General features: G+C 40.3%; 1 protein-coding gene across 1 annotated transcript in view; it reads left to right on the forward strand.

Annotated features, from left to right (window-relative positions):
* The first annotated feature begins 2705 nt into the window (after positions 1 to 2705).
* Positions 2706 to 20791, forward strand: part of TRPC4AP (transient receptor potential cation channel subfamily C member 4 associated protein) — an 80852-nt gene continuing 62766 nt past the window's right edge. The window contains exons 1-4 of the mRNA XM_020998798.2: positions 2706 to 2928; positions 10237 to 10365; positions 14976 to 15092; positions 20336 to 20393. Of these exons, the coding sequence (XP_020854457.1) occupies positions 2785 to 2928; positions 10237 to 10365; positions 14976 to 15092; positions 20336 to 20393 (448 nt within the window). The 5' untranslated portion in view covers positions 2706 to 2784. The remainder of the gene's footprint in view (positions 2929 to 10236; positions 10366 to 14975; positions 15093 to 20335; positions 20394 to 20791) is intronic.

Genomic DNA, 20791 nt, shown 5'->3' on the forward strand with positions numbered 1-20791 from the left:
TGCCTGGCTCATAGTAGGCACTTAATAAATGTTTACTGATCGATAGATAGATTGATTGATTGCCTCACTCCAGGTCTGCCTGCCTTTGCCATCTAGCTGCTTGATACAAGAACTAGAGCTATCTAGAAGTGGAGTGGGCTGCCTTAAGGAGTCAGTGGGTTCTCCATCATTGGAGATCTTCAAGCAGAAGCTAGATGACTACTTACTGGTGGATTTGTAGAGGAGATTCCTATTCAGGTTCAAGATGACCTTGGGTGGCCCTTCTGACTCTGAGAGGCTGTGACTATATGGTACTTTGAGTTTATAACATCACAGGATTACAAATTTTAAAGCCAAGAGGGACCCTAGCAGGAAACTAATCTAATTCCCCTCATTTTACAGATGAGGAAACTGAGACCAAGAGAGGTTAAGTGACTTTCTCAGGGTTGGCCAGGTAGTAAGTTTTGGAGACAGGGATTTGAATAGTCTCCTAATGCTAAAGCCAAACACTTTTTTAAAAAAATTATTTTATTTGTACATTTTTTTCTTCAGGCATTCTTTCCCTCTGCCTACTTCCCACGTCGAGAAAGCAAGAAAAACAAAACCAGTTGCAAACCTGTATAGGCAGGCAAAACAAATTCCCACATTGGCTATGTAAAAAAAAAAGTCCCAATTTGCATTCTGAGTCTGTCAGTTCTCTGTCTGGAAGTGGATTAGCATGTTTCATTATGAGTCCTCTAGAACTATGGTTGTCCACTGTATTCTTTAGTTCTTAATTCTTTCAAAGTTGTTCATCTTTGTAATATGGTTGTTATTGTATAAAATTGTTTTGGTTCTGCTCACTGTCTTCTGTATCAGTTCATACAAGTCTTCCCAGGTTTCTTTGAAACCATCCCCTTCATAATTTTTTTTAAAAAATAATTTATTTATTTTTAGTTTTCAATATTCACTTTCATAATACTTTGAGTTTTAAATTTTCTCCCCCTCTTTCTCCTCCTCTTTCCTCAAGACGGTGTGCAATCTGACATAGGCTCTACTTATACATTCATATTAAGCATATTTTTACGTTATTCATGATATAAAGAACAATTAGAACTAATGGGAGGAACCATGAGAAAGAAGAAATAAAACAAAACAACAAAAGAAAAGGAGAGCAAATAGTATGCTTCTGTGAGAGATGATCTCTCAGAAGTGAAGCCTCCTCAAAGGGTCATTAGTTCTTGTTAATGGTTCTGGTATTGTTGCTTTTGAGTGGTACATGTGTACCAACACTAAGTGAAGACCCCTCAGAACGCAAGACCCTCTCCCCTAGCCTTCTCCCTCTCCTGCTCTTGGATAGTGTTAGCAGAAATTCCTGAGACATGGGAGCATCCTGTCTATCTTGTCCTCTAGCTGGTTGTATGACCTTGGGTGAAAGACTGCTGAAACTGTGAGGCCCTGAAAAGGGGAATGTGCTAACATAATTTCTGTACCTCTTTGTTCTCTCTGTTGCTGGGGTAGTTTTTACACAAATAGATTGTATACCTGAGGCTCAGTCAGTGAGCCGATGGGAAGGGGGTCAGGGTGGGCTGCTACGTTGGGGTCTATGTAGTCTTGCCTTGAACAAAGAGCACTCAAACTCTTGGGGCAGCTGAGGCAGCATGGGGGTGCACTTTCTCCAGAAAGTCAATGAAGAGATCTCTCCTTTTGCAAACTTTTGTCAAGACTCTGGTTTTTTTAACTGCTTGGGAAACAATATAAACAATGTGAGATCTCTCAGATGGACTGAGTGTAGCAATTTCTTAGACTCTTACAAACTCAAGGTTGGTTACACTAGCCTCAGTAGGCCTAAGTTTCAGGTTCCTAGAAAACACATGATTTGTAGTGTTACATCAGCATTAGGTAATGGCTAATTACTAAAAAGGATAAAATAGCTAGGATTGGTAGTATTATAATGAGATTCCTTGTTTCTGGGGTAGATTTTCCCATTTGAGATTGTAAGGCTGAAATTCCCGTCCAATGGGAATTCAAAGCCAGTGGTGGTTGGGTATCTCTGTGTTAGGGCTATATAACCTTTGTCCTGGCCTTTGTGCCTTGCCTTGCTGGGACTGCTGGAAGAAGCAAACGCCCGATTCTTGCGAGAACGTAATAAATCTTTCACTTTATACCTAGAAAATCTCTGAGTGTTATTTTTGGGTAACTGTAGCACACACTTCCATCTGCATTCAGACTCTGTGGTTCTTTTTCTGGATGCCCTTCATCATTTCTTACAGCATTAGTATTCCATTACATTCATATAACATAACTTGTTCTGCCTCTCTCCAATTGATGGACACTCTTTTTTGCCATCATGAAAAGAGCTGCTCTAAACAACATTATACAAATGTATCCTTTTCCTTTGATCTTTGATTTTGAGACCTTTGATCCCTTTGGTACATTAGACTTATAGCAGTATTGCAGGGTAAAAGGTGGGGCAGAGTCTCAAAGTGCAAAGCAAAATACTCTTTCCAATGTACCAGGTGTGAGTGAGTGTGTGGGGGGAAGGGCGGGGCGGTATCTGACTGACTGACTCCGAAGCACGAATCCCCACCGACCCCGCCTCCAACCTCTCACCTCGTGCTATACCCCGAAGCACTGAGCGCCCGTGGCCTCCCCCCGCCCCCGCCCCGAGACAGCCGAACTACATTTCCCAGAATTCTCTGCTGCGGACACGCAGCTTGCGCTTCGGCCCTGGGCCAGCGGGGGTCGCTGCGGCGGCCCCTCCGCCGCTCCGTACAAATCGCCACTAGCCCCGGAGGCCGCTTCCTGTTTGTCCTAGGAGGAGCCATGGCGGCGGCGGCTGTTCCCGGGGCCGGCCGAGAGCGTCGGGCGGCGGCCTGGGGCTGGGGAGGCCGGCCGTACTCCGGGAACATCTTGGATCAACTCCGGCAGGGCCAGGTGACGGGCCAGGGCCTGGCCCGGGGCGCGCAGGTAGAGCCGGGCAGGCCTGAAGGGGCGGGGCCTGGAGTGCGGGCCCGGGGGAGTATGTTTGTCCCCGTGTCAGTCAGTCAGCTACCCGGCACTGGGGCCGGGGCAGGGGCCACGATGGGGCCCGGGACGGGCGGCTCGGGGTGTCAGCAGTGGCGCGTGACTGCCTGCTTGCCTGGCTGGGGAGGGGAGGGCCGGTCCGTCGCGGCCGGGGCCGCTCCGGGGGTCTGCCGGTCACTTGGTCAGTCAGCGCCGCTCTGGGACCCCCTCAGGTCGGGGAGCAGAGGGCAGCCCAACCCCCCCTGCACGTCGGGTTTGTCAGCTTGAGGCGGGGTTATTTTGGGGGCCCAGGCCCAGCCCCCAGAAGTGGCGAGGAAAGGCCACTTGGCTGTCCTGGCTGAGAGCTCCCTCAACATCTGGAATGGTAAAGGTGGATAGGGCACATGTGAGGATGGTCATTTCAGAGAGTATTGGGAAAGTGACCCCAGAGGGAGAATTCACACCCTATTCTGACCCTGCTGCCCAAGTAGTGATACGGGGTAGTCAGTAAACTTTTACTAAGTACTTACTATGTGCTAGGCACTGTGCTAAGCCCTGGGGATGTAAAAAGAGGGAAAAGACAGCCCTTACCCCCAAGGAGCTTACTTACTAAGGAGAAGACAACAAGCAAAGATTAGGGAAAGGCATCCTGGAGAAGATGGGATTTTAATTGGGAGTTAAAGGAAGATAGGAGGATGAGGATGAGGAAGGAGAGCTTTTCAGGCGTAGGGGATAGCCAGAGGAAATGATCAAAGCCAAGAGATGGAGTATCTTGTTCATGAAACAACCAAGAATCCAATGTCACTGGAGGGGGTTGGGGGAAGGGGAGGGGAGTGTTAAAGTGTGTATGGGCGTACGTGGCATGGTCCGACTTGCACTTTAGGAAAATCACTTTAGTGGCTGAAAAGAGGGATGATTTGAAGTGGGGAGATTTGGCAAACAGATCCACCAGCAGGCTGTTGCAGTAGTCCAGGTGTGAGGTGATGAGAGCCTGCATAAGAACCCTGGAAGCGTCAAAGGAGAAACATGTACTTGCCAGAGATGTTGCAGAGGTGATATCAGCAAACCTTGCATTCTATATGGGGAGGTGAGAGAGAGTCAGGAATCCAGGGTGACCACTCACTTGCTAACTTGAGGGACTGAGAGGATGATGATGATGCCCTGGACAGTAATAAGGAAGTTACAGGTGGAAAGGTTAGGGGGAAAGATAACGAGTTCTATTTTGGACATGTTGAATTTAAGATTTCTATTGAACATCTGGTTTGAAATGTCTGCAAGGCAGTTGGAGATGGGAGATAGGAGGTCAGCAGAGAAGTTAGAGCAGGATGGGTAGATTTGAGAATTATCAACATAGAGAAGTTAATTAAATCCATGGGTACTGATAAGATCACCAAGTGCTCTAGTAGAGAAACCTGAAGTCTGAAAAAGGGTGGCACTGAAGGGTCTTTGGACAACTTCTTAAAGCATGAATTCTATATGTTGAGTGCTGTTTTGGACACTTGGGGAGCATACAAAGTTTAAATAAGATTCAGTCTTTCCTTTTGGGACTCAGTCTTGTAGAGGAGATAAGAGAAAATATAGATGAGTGTAATGTGTGGATAAGTGCATGAGGCGTGCAGTGTTCAGTGTGAAGTCTGAATGAATCATAGTATGGTGAAAAAGGTACTATACTTCGAAGACCTGTGGATTTGATTCTTGGCTTAGCAAAGTTAAGGGAGTTTCTTTATCTTTCAGCATCTCAGTTTCCCTTATCTGCAAAATGAAGAGGTTGGACCAGGTAATCCTTAAATTACTTCCCAGCCTATCATTCTATCACTACTTGCCACACTGGGCTATAGTGAGGAAAACGCTTTGTAATTCTTCAAGTACTGTGTAATTTTAAGTTAGTTATTGTTATCATTATTAGCCTGGGGAGATTACCCCCACTCTTTTATTAATCTTAAATCTCTCCTTATCTACCGTTGCTTCCTTGCTGCCTACAAACACTCCCATGTTTCCCTCATCCTCCAAAAATCCTCTCCTGATCTGTTGTCTGTCGCTACTAGTTGTTCTCTTATATCTCTTTTCTTAGTCACAATCAGTTATCTATTTCCTTTTTTCTCACTCTCTTCTTAACTCTCTACAGTCTGGTTTCTGACTTCATCATTCAACTGAAACTGTTCTTTCCAAAGTTACAAGTGGTCTCTTAATTGCCAAATCTAATGGCCTTTTACAATCCTCATCTTCTTGACCTTCCTGCTGCCTTTAATGAGTATTGAAACCCCCCCATATACTGGTCATTTGCTTATTAAGCAAGCTAGTCTCAACTAGAATAGTGAAAGGACTTCAGGTTCCCATCTCTGTGAACTGGCATTAAGTACTCCCTGGGTATGCAGCATTGTACTTTCAGTTTGAATTTGGTTTCTGAGTCCCTGGAGTCCTCCCTGAAGGATTCTTGTTTTTCCATGACTGCCACTCTAGGTACCTTTATTACCTGATGCCTAGCCTGCTGTAACAGCCTTCAGGCCAGTCTTCTGTAGCCTCTACTGTCTTCTCATTTCTCTATAGGGTAAAATCAGACTCTGTTGCAGTCAAGGCCCCATCCAAGGATTCTCTCTCACTCCCCCAGTATGCCCTCTACACTCTAGCTGGACTTATCTTCTCACTGTCTTTCGCGTTGCCGTATGTAATCTTAAGTCTGATTCAGTTCTACAGATACGTAGTAAAGAATACAAAACTGGGAGTCAGCTAGCCGAGTTTGAGTCCTATGTCTGTTGTATGACGGCACCAGCTACTTCTTTTCTTTATCTTTTAAATGATGATAATATTTGTACTAACTTACCTTATGGGGCTAATGTGAGGATACAGTGGGATTATGTTGTTTAGAATGCTTTGTAAACTAAATCAATATATAAATGTAAAATAGTTTTATATTATCTTATCATTTATCCCTCAAGGCCCAGCCCAAGTATTACTTTCTCATGAGGCATTCCTAATTCTCTTCAGCCCACATTGCTCTGTCTTCTTTGCATACCAATAGACCTTATTGTCTGTATCATTCATTTTGGCACTTAGCCGTATATTGCCTTATGTTATTATTTAATTAGTTCATATGTTCATGTCTGATGGCACAGTGGATAGTGCTAGGCTTCAGATCAGGAAGACTTGAATTCAAATTGGGCCTCAAACACTTATTAGCTGTGTAATCTTGGGCAAGTCACTTAACCTTTGCCTCAGTTTCCTTAATTGTAAAACCAGGATAATAATAGCACCTACTTTGCAGGGTCATTGTGAGGATCAAATGAGACAATATTTGTTTAAAAAAAAAAGGTATTCAGTAGAGTACCTGGCACATAGTAGACTATTTTAAGTGCTTATTTCCTTTCCCTTCCCTTCCCCCTTTCCTTATTTCTCCGACTAGATTATAAACTATTTAAGAACAGGAACTATGGGGGCAGGTAGGTGATGCAGTGGATAGAGCTCTGGCCTTGGAGTCAGGAGGACCTGAGTTCAAATTTGGCCTCAGACACTTGATGCTTACTAGCTATGTGACCCTGGGCAAGTCATTTAACCCTATTGCCTCACAAAAAGAAAAAAAAATATGGTAAAAATGAAAGTTGTTGAATATTTAGGGGCAGCTAGGTGGTGCAGTGGATAAAGCACGGCCCTTGAGTCAGGAGGACCTGAGTTGGAATGTGGCCTCAGATACATAACACTCACTACCTGTGTGACTCTGGGCAAATCACTTAACCCCAATTGTCTCACCAAAAACAAAACAAAACAAACAACAACAAAAACAAAAAAGAAAGCACAGGAACTATGTCTTCTTTATCATGTATCCAGCATGTAGCACAGTGCTTCCTAGTAAGCACTGAATGAATAAATGAAATAAAGAGTCATTTTAGGACTAGAGGCTCAGAATTGGCTCAAGAGTTCCAGAACAAGGTCCCAGGCCTTCTCTTTAGGAGCAAGCCAGAGTCCCTAGATGCCAAAAAAGCAAGCCTCGTTGAAATATGTCTGCTTTTAGATTATAAGCACTTTGAAACAGGGAGAGAGACTCTGTCCCCTTTTTCATCTTTTTATCCTCAATACTGTTTACACAGTAAGCACTTAACAGGTTTGTTGAATTGAATTATAATCTCACCTGACCCACCCACCTTCACATTTCATTACCGTCAGTTTATCCCTGTTGGTGCTCCCAGTCTGCTTCTGGTATATTTGCAACTGTTATTACCTGTTTCCTCCCCAAAACATTAAGATCATAAATCCAATCCTTGATTCATTCCAGTGTGTCAACTAGTATTCTGTCTGAATAAAGGATCATAGAGTATTAAGAGTTAGAAGGTACTCTTAGAAGTCATGTGATCTACTGGTGTCCTATTCCTGGCTGGTTTGTGGGAAAGCATAGTGTTGGTGGCTTCAGTCTTTTTTTTTTTTAGGGTCTCTGTCACTGCCAAATTTCATTCTTTTTTTTCCTTTTTTTTCATGTTTTTTTTCCATATGCTTTTGAGTTGAAAATTTTTCTCCCTTTTCCTCCCCCCCACCCTCCCCAAGACGGCGCACAATCTGACATAGGCTTTACATTTACATACCCATTAAACATATTTTCACATTAGTGAAGTTGTAAGTAAAAATTAAAGCCAATAGGAGGAAACATCAAAAAGATGAAACAAAACTCAACAGAAGGTAAAAATAAGTGATAGCAATTGGACTTCCATAGTTCTTTCTTTGGATGTGGACAGCATTTTCCATCTCGTAATGCTGAGAAGGGTTCAGTTGGAACATTCTTAGTCATTGCATAACGTGGCTGTTATTGTGTACAAAGTCCTCTTGGTTCTGCTCACTTCACTCAGCATCAGACCATATACGTCTTTCCAGGTTTTTCTGAAGTCAGTCTGTTCATCATTTCTTACAGCACAATAGTATTCCATTACAGCCCTATACCACAACTTGCTCAGCCATTCCCTAATTGATGGGCATCCTCTCAATTTCCAATTCTTTGTGGTGGCTTCAATCTTAACATAAGGGTTGTAACCAAACACCATAAACCTTTCTGTATAACCTATTATGAGTAAGTGACATTATCTACGTTTTTCTTGAACATATATGTTCAGTAGGATAATGAATTCCATATATTATCATTGTGTAAAATAGAATGATTTTTATATATACTAGAACCATCCCATTAGGCTTCAAAGAGGACCTCTTATTCTGGCAAGTAAGTCTGCATTCACCCTATACATACTTTTAATAATTTTATTAATTTTAGTCATATTTCCTTCTAGCCTTTATCTCTCTTGGTTGAAGATATTTAATTTTCTTAGTTTATTCTCATGTGGAAATTCCGCCATCCTCTTGATAACTTCATTTGACCCTCTTGGGGAGGGCAGCAGTCAACTGTGGATATACATAATTTTGTACAGAGAAAAACCCCTAGCAAATGCTTTCTGTTAATGCTTTTAAGTAATTTTATTTTTTTACTCCAGGGATTTCTACAGTTATAGTATTGTACATTCTTCTGTGAACCTCTTCATTCTCCATTAGTTGTCAGGGATTTATGCCATCTGTGGATTCTGTTGTGTGGGACTGTGCTATGAAATGGTCCCAAGGATTTCCAATAACTCCCCTGCCTACCATGGCCCAAGATGGAGTTTATTAATGTATTCAGACACTATCTTTCATATTTATTTGGCCCTGTGCTTAGCAATGTGGGGAATACAGAGGTGTATGTAATCTAGTCCTGGTGCTAGAGGAGCTTGCAGATTAAGTAGAAAGGTAAGATGTGCACAGCAGATAACCATAATGCAAGGCAATATACAGTACAAAATAGCATAGGAATTCAGAGAAGGAACCAATTACTTCTGGCTGTGAGATCATAGACTAGTTCATGGAGGTTGTATTTGAGCTGGAAATTGGAAAAGGGGTGGAATTCTGATAGGTGAAGCTGGGGGAGTATGAAAAGTATTCCAGTCAGAAAGAAATGTCGTGACTAAGGGTACAACACGCATCTAGAAAATTAGTCTGAGTTAGTTGCAGTGGATGGGCCTAGTGGAGAAATAGAGGTGGAGCCAAGGACCTAGGGGTTAATTACAGGATTAGAATTGGAAAGGTAGAAACCTTAGTGATGATCTAACTTTTTAAAGATAATGGAACCGCAGACTTAGAGGAGCGAAGAGCTGGGATTCAAAACCAGGTCCTTTTCCTCCAAATTCAGTGCTTATATCTTACTGATCTTCCTATTTGGCAAATGTGCCATAACATGGATAAAAATAACATTATAAATATTGTATGTAAAGTAAGCCCCTTGGAGAATTCCTTTGGTTGTACCTTTTTTTTAATTAATTTTTTTGGTTGTACATTTTTTGTCTTTTTCAGTTGCTTAGTTCAGTTGCTTGAATATGGTAGGCATTCAGTAAATATTAATTAACCTATTCATATTTCCATTGTAGATGAATTCTTTTAAATAAGGTATTATGCCTTCATTTAAACTGACAGTATCTTATAATAAATCAAAATGCATTTGGATTTCCACAAGCATGCTTGACTTTAACGGGTCTTGAATTTCCCACTAGGTACCTAGGTTTAGACAGGAATTTCATGTAGTAATCTGGAATGAGTAAGGTGATCTAAGTTTTAATCTCTGTCACCTAATTACTATATGACCTTGAACAAGTTAGTTCCTTTGTTCAGGGCTTCTGTTTCCTCCTCAGTAAAATGAGGGTGTGGACTAGAAGATATTTAAGGTAACTTCTAGTCCTGAAATTCTGTTCTGCCTTAGTAATAAAATTGGCAAAGAGCATTTGGAGTATAAGTAGGAGCAGAACCATAATTCATTAATTTACCTTGTTTTGTACTAATATTTGCCTAGTTGAAGCCATCTCATTCTCTTTACTATAAGTAGATAGCACTGTGGATAGAGTGCCAGGCCTAGAGTCAGGAAGACCTGAGTTCAAACCCAGCCTCAAATACTTACTAGCTTTGTGACCCTGGTTGAGTCACTTAACCTCTGTTTGTTTCATCTGTTAAATGGGAATAAAAATAGCATCTATTTCTCAGGATTGTTGTAAGGCTCAAATGAGATAATATTTGTAAGGCACTTAACACAGTGCCTGACACATAGTAGGTACTAAATAAGGGCCAGCTGTTATTATATTTACTGAAATGGTTAAAAAAATTATTCTTTGAACTGTGTGTGTTATCCCAGGTCTGTCTGAGCAAAGGGTGCCCCTCTGCCATCTTTGCCAGGGGCATCTGTCCAGAGAGTGAACATTCACGTTGTTGTTTCAATTGCAGATCACAGAGGCTTTTCTGAAAGAAAGAGACAAACAAGCCAAATGGAATGGGATCCCTCTGTTACTTCAAAAACTATACGTGAACAGCCAACCCAACAGTGATTTCTCTAAGTGCCAAAGCATCCTCAAGGTAATGTAGACAGTCTCTTGGAAAAGGTTTCATTTTGACTCATGATTTTAATCCTGTTTTACACTTGTGTTATTTGTAACAGTTGCTGTGTTTGAGGAGTATATGATTGTTCTTAATATAAATAACATTCAAAAGATAGTAGATGTTTACACAATATTTTACAGTTTATGAAGTGAGGGTACATAATTTCATTTGATTCTCAAAATAACCTATGAGATTAACAGTGTAAGATTGTTGTTCCCATTTTATGGATTAGGAAATTGAGTCTCAGAGTGGTGAAATGACTGTTGGCAAAGTCACGTACATAAGCTAGTAAATGGAGGCTCTGATACTAAAATCCAAGTCTTCTGATTCCAGTCTAGGACTCCTTGAATTATACCATGCTGAAAAGGCCCCCTGGCCCACACTCTCCCCAGCCAGTCTGCTTGTTGCAGTATAGCCCCTAACTTAGATGAAAAGGGATGCAGTCTAGGAAAGTCTTGGAAATGATGAGGAAAGGGAAGTGGCAGTGGCAGAGGCAGAGGGGTTTGGTTATGTTTGGGTGGGGTTGGTTTTTAGCAGAGGAAAGATTCTTCTCTTCAGGTCAGTTGAAGGAGTGGGACTGACACAAAGTCAGTGAAGCGCAGAAGAGATGATGGAGTTACCTTCCTAAAATCTTATGCCAGATCTGGGATTTTTAATTTATGATGCCCATTCCAAAGAGCACTAGGTGGCACAGTAGATAAGAGGAGGGCCTGAAGTCAGTAAGACCTGAGTTCAAATTTGGCCTCAGATACTAACTGTGTGACCCTGGGCAAGTCACTTAACGCCCTGTTTGCCTCAGCTCTTCATCTGTCAAATGAGCTGAAGAAGGAAATGACAAACCACTCCAGTATCTCTGCCGAGAAAACCCCAAATGGGGTCATTAAGAGTTGGACAAGATTGAAATGACTGAACAACAAAATTCCAGCTGAAGATGAACATTATCATTATAATTTTGTCTTAGCATCCAAACTAAATTTAATATCCAAATTAAAATTTTATCTTAATAGCCAAACTTATATTGAGGTTAAACTTTGATATTGCATCATATAATGTTTATGTCTGTGAGAATATGGTTGATACTAGATAATCATCATCATTATCTGCAAGCGGGATAAGAACAAAGATTTCTCATCACACATGTTAGAAATGTTATATGAAGAACTTTTGAACCGAAGAGCAAGATGGACAAGGTGATCTCCCAAGCTCCTTTCTTTGCTGAGATTCTGTGGTCCCCAACCTACCAAAGCATACAAAAAACTTGAATAGATTCAATTACAGAGTGTTCCTTAGAGAAATAACAAACAACTTAAAGAGGTGGTGGAATATTCAGTGCTCATGGCTAGGCTGTGCCAACAGAATAAAAATGACAATACTACCAAATTTAATTTACACTTTTAATGCTATGCCAACCAAATTACCAAGGGTAAAGGTAAATTCTTTACAGAATTTGATAAAATAATAAAAAAGTTTACTTGGAAAAATAAAAGATCTAGAATATCAAGGGAAATGATGAAAAGAAAAAGGTATGAAGTGGGTAATAAACACTTCTGTACCTCAAACTGGTAGAGCAGCAGTCATCAAAGCCATCTGGTATTGGATTAAAAAAGAGCAGTAGATCAGTGGAATAGGCTAGACGAAGAATCAGAAACAATAGAATTGAGTAACCTGTTATGTGATAAAGTGGAAAACATAAGTTACTTATGAAAAAACTCCATATGTAATAAAAACTGCTGGGAAAACTGGAAAGCAGTCTGGCAGAAATAAGCTTAGACTTAACACCTTACATAATTTTCTATAATACCTTTTAACTAGATATACAACCTTAATATGAAAGATCATACTATAGAAAAATTAGAAAAGAATTAGATGATACACCTCTCACATCAATGGATAGGAAAGGTATTCTTAACCAAATAAGAGATAGAAGCAATTACAAAAGATAGAGTAGAAAACTTTGATTACCTGAAAATGAAAAGTTTCTGAACAGACAAAATTAATACTCCTATCATAAAAGATGTAGTCAGATGGGAAGAAAAAAATCTTTGTATCAGATTTCTCTGATAAGGGTTTAGTGTTCAAGATATATAGACATTTAATAAGTATATACATAGTACTAATTGCCATTCCCCAGTAGATAAGTGCTCAAAGGATATGAACAGACAGGTCTCAAAAGAACTACATGAACTGAAGAATGAATGCTCCAAATCACTAATAACAAGAGAAATGCAAATCCAGACAACCCTGAGATTTCATCTCGTACCCTGCAAATTGGCGAAGGTGACAAAAAAATGGCAGTAGTCAGTTTGGGAGGAGTTGTGGAAGGAAAGGCACATTAGCACATTGTTAAGAGCTCTGAAATGGTGTAGCCCAAGGCTGGGGAACCTGCAGCCTCGAGGCTACATGTGCCCCCCTATGTCCTCGAGTTTGACCCTTTGACTGAATCCAAACTTCACAGAACAAATCCCCTTAATAAAAGGATTTTTTCTGTAAAACTTGCACTCACTCAAAAACCTGCATCCAAGGACCTAGAAAGCCACAGGTTCCCCACCTCTGGTATAGCCCTTTTGGAAATAAGTTTGGAATTATGCACATAGAATGACTAAAATGTCTAGAACCTTTGAACCAGAGATCCCATTATTGGGCTTATACCCAAAGGAAGCCATTAATAAGAAAGCCCTCAGATACTTCAAAATACTTCTAGCAGCAGTCTCTATGATAGCAAACAATTGGAAACAAAGTAGATGTCCATCAGTTGGGAAAGAGCTAAATAAATTGTGGGGGTATGTGAATATAATGGAATGTTACTATGCTGTAATAAATGATATGTGCAGTGAATACAGAAAAGCATGAAAAGATTTACACGGACTGATGTAGAGTGAAATAAGCAGAGCCAAGAAAACAACACACACAGTAACTATAATAGTGTAAATAGAAAGAGTAAACATACCAAAAAGCCAAAAGTAAATGCAGCAGAATTATGAAGATCAAGCAGTACTCAGATGAAGAGATATAAGAGGACTTTGTCCACAGATATTATAGATGTTGTGTTTTTGGACTTAACCAGTGTGTCAGTCAACTGTGCTGGAGTTTTTTCCTCTTTAAGAAAAATACTATTTGTTATATGGGATGACTGGGAGGAGAAGGAGGAGGGAGAAAGATTCGGGGGATAAGTATGATGATATAAAAGATAGAAGATATCAATAAAAACTTACTTCTTTTAAAAAAATGAACCTTTTTTAAGGCAAGGATTATTTTACTTTTGTCTTTGTATTCCACCTGCCAAGCACAATGCCTGGCACAGTAGTCCTTTAATAAAAATATTTTTCTATTAAAAAAAAAAGATTCTATGATCCCTTCTAAAACTATACAAAGTTTAATTTTTAGTAGAGAATTCAGTTTTAGAGGGAAGAGAAGGCTAAAATAGGCTGTTATTACTTGTAGTCAGTGGCTGATGCTTTGCCTGAATTCGCTGCTAAGAATGATTCCCCAAACAGGCAGGTTCTGTGTAATGTTCCTTTTACCAGCATTATTTCTAGTAATGTGTATAATACTTGTTAACCTGACCCTATTATCACATTACAGAACCCTACTATAATATCATTTGGTCTTTCACCTGAGATGCAAGTGGGGTAGTCAACAGTCACTCAAGTTGGCACTTGAACTCTAATAGTCTTAGCTCCTACAGGTGTCAGTCTGCTTACTGCTTACAAAATTGGTCCTGTGGAACTAACTGCCTCTCATGACATCATTGTGTCTGCCTGGTGTGTTTAAGAAACAAGTTAACATTAGATGAGGTGTGCCTGTATTTATAATTCCTGCCATAGAATGAGTGGAAACCTGATTGAAGTGGAAAGGGCATTGGATGTGGAGTCAAGAATGCAGACATGAATCTGGATTTTGTTAATTAACTACCTGTGTGACCCTGGGCAAATCATTTTTTCTTTAAAGTGAGAAAGTGGCCTCTATGGTTCCTTCCAGCTCTAAATCACAGGATCATATAATCCTATGAACTCATAGTGTTGGTAATTTATTATAACACCTTATCTTGTCATTGGCTTATAGATCTCACATCAACTCTTTGAAGCAAAAGTAGATCATTTGATGAATGAAGAGGTAGATTCAGCAAGACTAAGTGACCTGCTCATATTTGTCTGTCTAACTAGTGACAGAGTCAGGACTAAAATCCAGCTATTCTGACACCTGGGTCTCCTCTCTTGGAAAAGAATAATAATGCAGCTCTCTGATTATGGCATTCACAGAGTATTCATACTGGAACTAAAATGACCATTAACAAGACAATGCAATAGAAAGAATTCTAGGAGTCAGGAGAATTGGTTTTGAGTCCTGGCTCTACCATTAAGCTTTGTGACCTTGGGCAGTTTATTTCACCTCTGAGCTCAGTTTTTTCATCTGTAAAGTAGAAATAATACTTTTACTCCTCAAAGGACTAGTTAGTTAGGATCAAATGAGATTGTGTATGTAAAGCACCATCTAAATACAAGCTGCTATTAGATACAGGGTTTGCTTTATAAATAATAGTCATTCAAAATCAAAAGCCTTTCTTTACCTTTCTATTTCTCGAACAGGAAATCTCTCCACTTCTCTCTATGGAAGCTATGGTGTTTGTTACAGAAGATAGGAAATTTTCCCAAGAATCCACCTTCCCCAACACATACACTTTTGATTTGTTTGGAGGTGTAGACGTAAGTTTGTTTTGGTTTTTTTGGTATTGGGGTCTGTGTAACTGTTGGACATGAAGACATTTTAGAATTTCATTTGAGAGAAACCATTTTGAGCTCACATCTTTTAAATATGAATAGCTTTAGCTGCAGGCTTTTGGACAGGACAAATATATAACATTATAGAAATGGTCTTGCTCACTATTGAAAATAGTTAAAAATCTCTGTTCCCATCTCTGCATTTTGAAATCCTTCCCTTTTTTCAGGGCCCTACTCAAGATACCACCTGCTTGGAAACCTTCCCTGGTCCTTCTGCTAGAAGTAATCTCAATCTTCTCTCTCTCTCTCTCTCTCTCTCTCTCTCTCTCTCTCTCTCTCTCTCTCTCTCTCTCTCTCTCTCTCTTTCTCCAGTTTCTCATAGCACTTTGGATTTCTCTTTTGTATTTGACAGATTTTGTCTCTTAATTTTTGTATGTGTTTAAATTCCTTTATTAGATTGTAGTCTTCCTTTCGTATCTCATTGTAGCATGGGAGTCACTGTACCAACAGAACATTTGCTCTGGAAGGTGCTGTAAAGCCAAAGAGACTTTTGAGGAAGTAGATTACATGATGGACTATGTATGTCTATTGTCCTGGTACCAGTTCTCTACTATGTCATGCTGCTTTAAAAAAAAATTCAAATTTTAGAGAATACTTTACAAAAATGGATAGAAAGCAACCTAGTAATTTCTGAGTACATTTTCAGTAGCTTAAGTGGTCTATACAGCAGAAGTTTAATTAGAATCATAGACTTGTGGGCTCTAAGAGACCTCTAAAAATTGTCCAGTGAAGGTAGCATCTCCTGTCTCAGATCTGGCAGATTTGTTTCAGCTAGGAGACTTGAAGTCATTTTGAGGTGTTATGTGCTGTCCTCCCATGTTCTTCTCACTTGTTGAGCTTAATTTTCCTCTTAACAAAATTTGTTCTCTTTTTTCCAATTTGAGTGTCTTTCTCCTGGGATGGAAAAGACAAAATAGGAGTTAAGTAGGAATTAAGCAGTTCTGTCATTCAACTTAAACATTTGTTAAGTGCCTGTTATGTACAAAGACCTTCTGTTGGGAACTGGGGAGACAAAGACAGATAAAACACAGATCCTACTTTTAATGAGCTTATACTTTAATTAGGGAGGGATGGAGGGGATGGACATGTACACAAATAACCAGGATAAAAGGAAAGTAGCATGGTATGGTGAATAGAGCACTGGACTTGGAGTTAGGAAAACCTCGCTTCAGATTCTACCTCTTGGGCAAGTCACTTAACCCCCTTGGGCCTCAGTTTCCTCATCTGTAAAATGAGAGAATGGGAAGGGGAATAATGAAAGGAGAATGTGAAAAGTATAAAGGAGGGATCCAAGCAAAATGCTGTGAGAAATTTGAAGAGGAAAAGATAGCTTTCAGCAGGGGTCCTATATCATCTTCTTATGCATGTTGTGAATAGAGATTATAAAGCCCTAGTCGAGTAAAAGTCTCTGAATATTTTGAAGTCTGCTTTCCTTAAATCCAGCGTATATATATCTAACTATACTAGGATTTTTTCCTTCCCAATTATCAGTTCCGAGATTATGTTGTCACTTTCTCATTTGCTCAGCAAACATAAATAAATACAAAGCAATTTTTAGGAAGATGGCACTAACATCTGAGGAGATTGGGACAGTTCTCATGAAGGAAGTAACATTTAAGCTCACTCTTAAAGGGTCCCGGGGATTCTGAAAAGCAGAGGTTACAAGGCATTCCAGGCATGGGGGATAGCTGTGCAAAGGCATGGAGGTGGGAGATTAAATGTTATATATGAGGAGTGGCAAAGTCTCCAAAGATTACCATCACTTGAGTATCAGCCAGTTAGTTTTTCCTCATTGGTAAGATAGTCTGGTGTCTTTAGAAAGCTTATCCCTTCCATCCCACCTCCCACTCCAGTTCCTCTCTTTACTTTTCAAGAGATAAAAATGTTGATTTGGGAAGGCAAGAATTTATCAGATTCTCTACTTTTAGTCGAATTAGACTTCTGGCTGATATCCAGAGAGTTGAAGTCTTCTATTTGCTATTGCTAACATGGTTATCCTTTTAAATCTCTTCAGTTTGTCATATATAGTTTAGAGGTCAGGTTTTTACTGATTCTTAGAGTGAAGGTGTCAATGGGTTTATGCTGAAGGAAGTGAATTTTTTTTTCCTGGTGAAAGGAATTTGTGTTCATGTTGTCATTTAATTATTGGGTCTTTTGGAAGATTTATATTGGGTATGGGACCATTAACTTCATTTTATGTTTTAGTTGGTTTTTTTTTTTGGGCTAGGCAGTGGGGGTTAAGTGACTTGCCCAGGGTCACACAGCTAGTAAGTGTCAAGTATCTGAGGCTGGATTTGAACTCGGCTCCTCCTGACTTCAGGGCCAATGCTCTATCCACTGCGCCACCTAGCTGCCCCTTTGTTTTAGTTTTCTATCCTAGAAGCCTTTACAATGGGATCAGAAAGAGGGAAATGACTAGAGCATCCTTTGAAGATCAGCGACTTCTCAGCCAAGTCGGGGTCCCTGTGCTGCTCCAGCTAGGATTTAGTGGTGACGAGGGCTTTCTTAGGAAATAACAACCTTGACGAGGATAGTAGGTTGCTTGCTAGGGTTCTCTCCTGTTTTTTGTTGTTTAGTCATTTCAGTCATGCCTGACTCTTCGCAACCTCATTTGGGGTTTTCTTGGCAAAGATACTGGAGTGGTTTCCCATTTCCTTCTCCAGCTCGTTTTACAGGTGAGGAAACTGAGGCCAACGGGATTAAGTGACTTGCCGAGGGTCATATAGCTAGTAAGTATCTGAGGCTGGGATTTGAACTCAGGTCTTCCTGACTCCAGGCCGCTGCCCCATTCTCTTCTACAGAGTTGTGCTATTTTAAGGTCGTAGAATAGCTGCAAGGTGCTGGTGGGATTTCTATTCCAACCCCTAGGCTCCTGGACCATTGTTCTTTCTCAGTGCCACCTTAACAAAGGTAGGATGGTGTAGTGAAAAAGCCCTAGTCTTACAATCAGGAGACCTGGGTTCTAATTCTAGCTCTTTCACTAACTGGTTGTATGACTTTCGACAATTTACTTTCCCTCTGGATTTCAGGCTCCTCACCTCCAAAACAAAAGGGTCAGACTAGGTGACCTGTGATCTCTTCCAGCTCTTTATATGCTATGATTTGTAAAATGTTATGCCCCAGTTATATATAGAAGAGTCACTGTGAATTACATCAAGGGCAGAAAAACCATTGAAATTTTAAGTAGTAAAGGTCACATCAATAAACTCTTCTCCCTTAGGCAGTTGCTTACATAGCAGTTGCTTTGAAATATGAGGCACTTAAAATATCACAAAGTATTAGCTTCATTTTTGTATGCTGTCAGAGTGTGCCTGTGTCTTAGGAGCCAGCAGGGCATGTGAAGATTACTTAAGTCCTCTGGTGAGCAGGGTGCCATATAGAGCCTAAAATTGGTGGGCTGTTCCCATGGTACGGATGGGAACTTTCTTTTGTTTCTTTTGGGTTTTCTTTTCCATGTGTTATATGCTTTCCTCCTGGGGCTTCATTAATTCCAAACTTCTGAATTGTATATCTTTTTCTCCCTAGCCCCATGGCAGTTAGAACTGAATACAGTTAGGGAAATGGGGAGAGAAAAAGGGGAAAAGGGAAGAAGGGAGGGAAACACTAACCAATTCATGGAATATAGTACCTTAGAGCTATAAGGGACCTTAAACATCATACAGTTTCCTCATGTGACAGCAAAAGTCGTTTGAGACTTGCCTAAGGTCATGTGGTAGCCCACTCACAGAGCTGAGATTAGAATACTGAGTTCAGTGCTCTTCTCACGACAGTGAAAATGTGTCATTATTTAGAAAGTACCTTACCCCTACCACAGGACCATAGCAACATTTCAAGTTAGCTGTCCTGGGTTTATTCTTTGCCTTAGCCCCTTATACTATATTGGTCTCACCAGAATTTCCTACATCAGCTCTGGAATTTGGGCCTTTCCCCAGGTCAGTATGTACTTCTTTGACCTTCTTTCAGTTGGCCCTTTCCTGCTGAGCCTGCTTGCTGAATCAGCTGCCTGCTTTTGAATATACTCTCTAATGTTAGTCTGCACCTAATTGCCACAGCTCTTTCTCATCTCAGGGTATTGGAGCTGCTTTGCTAAATCCATCTTTGGAGCAATCTCAGGAATGTTGATTTGTCTTCTAGAGTGGAAGTTAAAATTCTGAACCTAAGGGATTTGTTTGAGTTAAGCTGAAGCTTTTCTATTACCTGAAGGGAGACCAGTGCAGAAGCAAATCCTGTTGGTTCATTTATTACACGTGTGCTAAGCTCCTACTGTGTTCAGTGTGTTGTGCTAGGCTAAGTTGGGGATACAAAGATGAATAAGATGTAGCCCCTGCTTTCAAAGAGGTTACAATCTGATAGAAGCAGGAAAACATGTAACACAGAGAGCTTTGATAACAGATTAAAACATGACAAGTGCATTATAAGGGGACACAATCTTAGAAGGTCAAGGAGGGAGCTGTTACATAGTCCAACCTTACAGGGAGAGCCAGAGACAGCCTCATAGAAGAAATAGTATCTGATCTGTGTATTGAAGAGAGGGACTACAGCAGATAAAGCTGGGGAAGGGAGTTAGTAGGGGATAAATGGTGGTTTTATAAGTATGGTTGACAATGCAGGGCATATTCCTTTGACCATAATTGTAGCATTGTATATCACTGTGAAAGCAGAAACGAGAACTTATGGTAGGGATCACAGAAATAAGTTAGTCTCAAATATCTTCATTTTATAAAGGAGGCTACTGAGGTGCCTAGAGGGATAGTGACTTACCTAACATCATGCATCTTATTTATTGGTAGAGTCAGGATTAGAATTCAGCTTTTCTGATTCCCCTTATTAGTCATATAATCTTGGGCCAAGTCCCTTGACTTTTATGAGCCTTGGTTCTGTCATTTGTAAAATGGAGGATATTTTTCTGTGCTCTGCTTCTCTCATAGAGTGGTTATGAGGATGAAATGGCATAACAGATCTAAAAGTATAAATTGTAAAACATGAGACAAATGTGGTGGATTATTGTTATTCCATTGTGCTGCCTCTCTTGTGTCCTGGATATGTGTGGGAGGGTCTTAAAGTCTTGGGAAGAGCATATTGAGCCCTGAGCTGACACAGACAACACTAGGCCATAACTTGTACTTTGAAATGACTTTGTAGATTTAATTCAATTCTTTTTTTAATAGCTCCTTGTGGAAATTCTTATGAGACCTACACTTACTACTCAGAAAAAGAAACAGAAAAGTAAGTGAGCCCGTCATTGTCTCTTAAGCCCTTGTTTGTTGTGCTTTCCCCCACATCAATTCTAAAATCCTAATTCCCTTAGCCTCTATGACTCCCTGGGAGAATGCTGTTCATATGTTAGGAAGAATTCATTGCCCTTAAACCCAGCCTGTCTTATCTCAGGAAAAGAAATTGGAGTTTTGACAATTAATGATATTTGTAAGTAATAGGCTTAACTATTCAGAACTTAAAAGTAAAGAGAAAAAAAGATAAAACATATCAGTAATTGATTTCCTTTCCCCATAGGTGCAGGTTCTTAGGAGTGATTATGTAGCAGCTGATAGGGCTGAAACATGGGACAGTCGAATCTGGCTCTTGTACCCCATGTGATAGGGAAACCCTGTCTTGTTGCCGCTCGT

The sequence above is a fragment of the Phascolarctos cinereus genome, unplaced genomic scaffold, assembly GCF_003287225.1.
Source record: "Phascolarctos cinereus isolate Bilbo 61053 unplaced genomic scaffold, phaCin_HiC Scaffold_2;HRSCAF=192, whole genome shotgun sequence".
Taxonomy (NCBI): Eukaryota; Metazoa; Chordata; class Mammalia; order Diprotodontia; family Phascolarctidae; genus Phascolarctos; species Phascolarctos cinereus.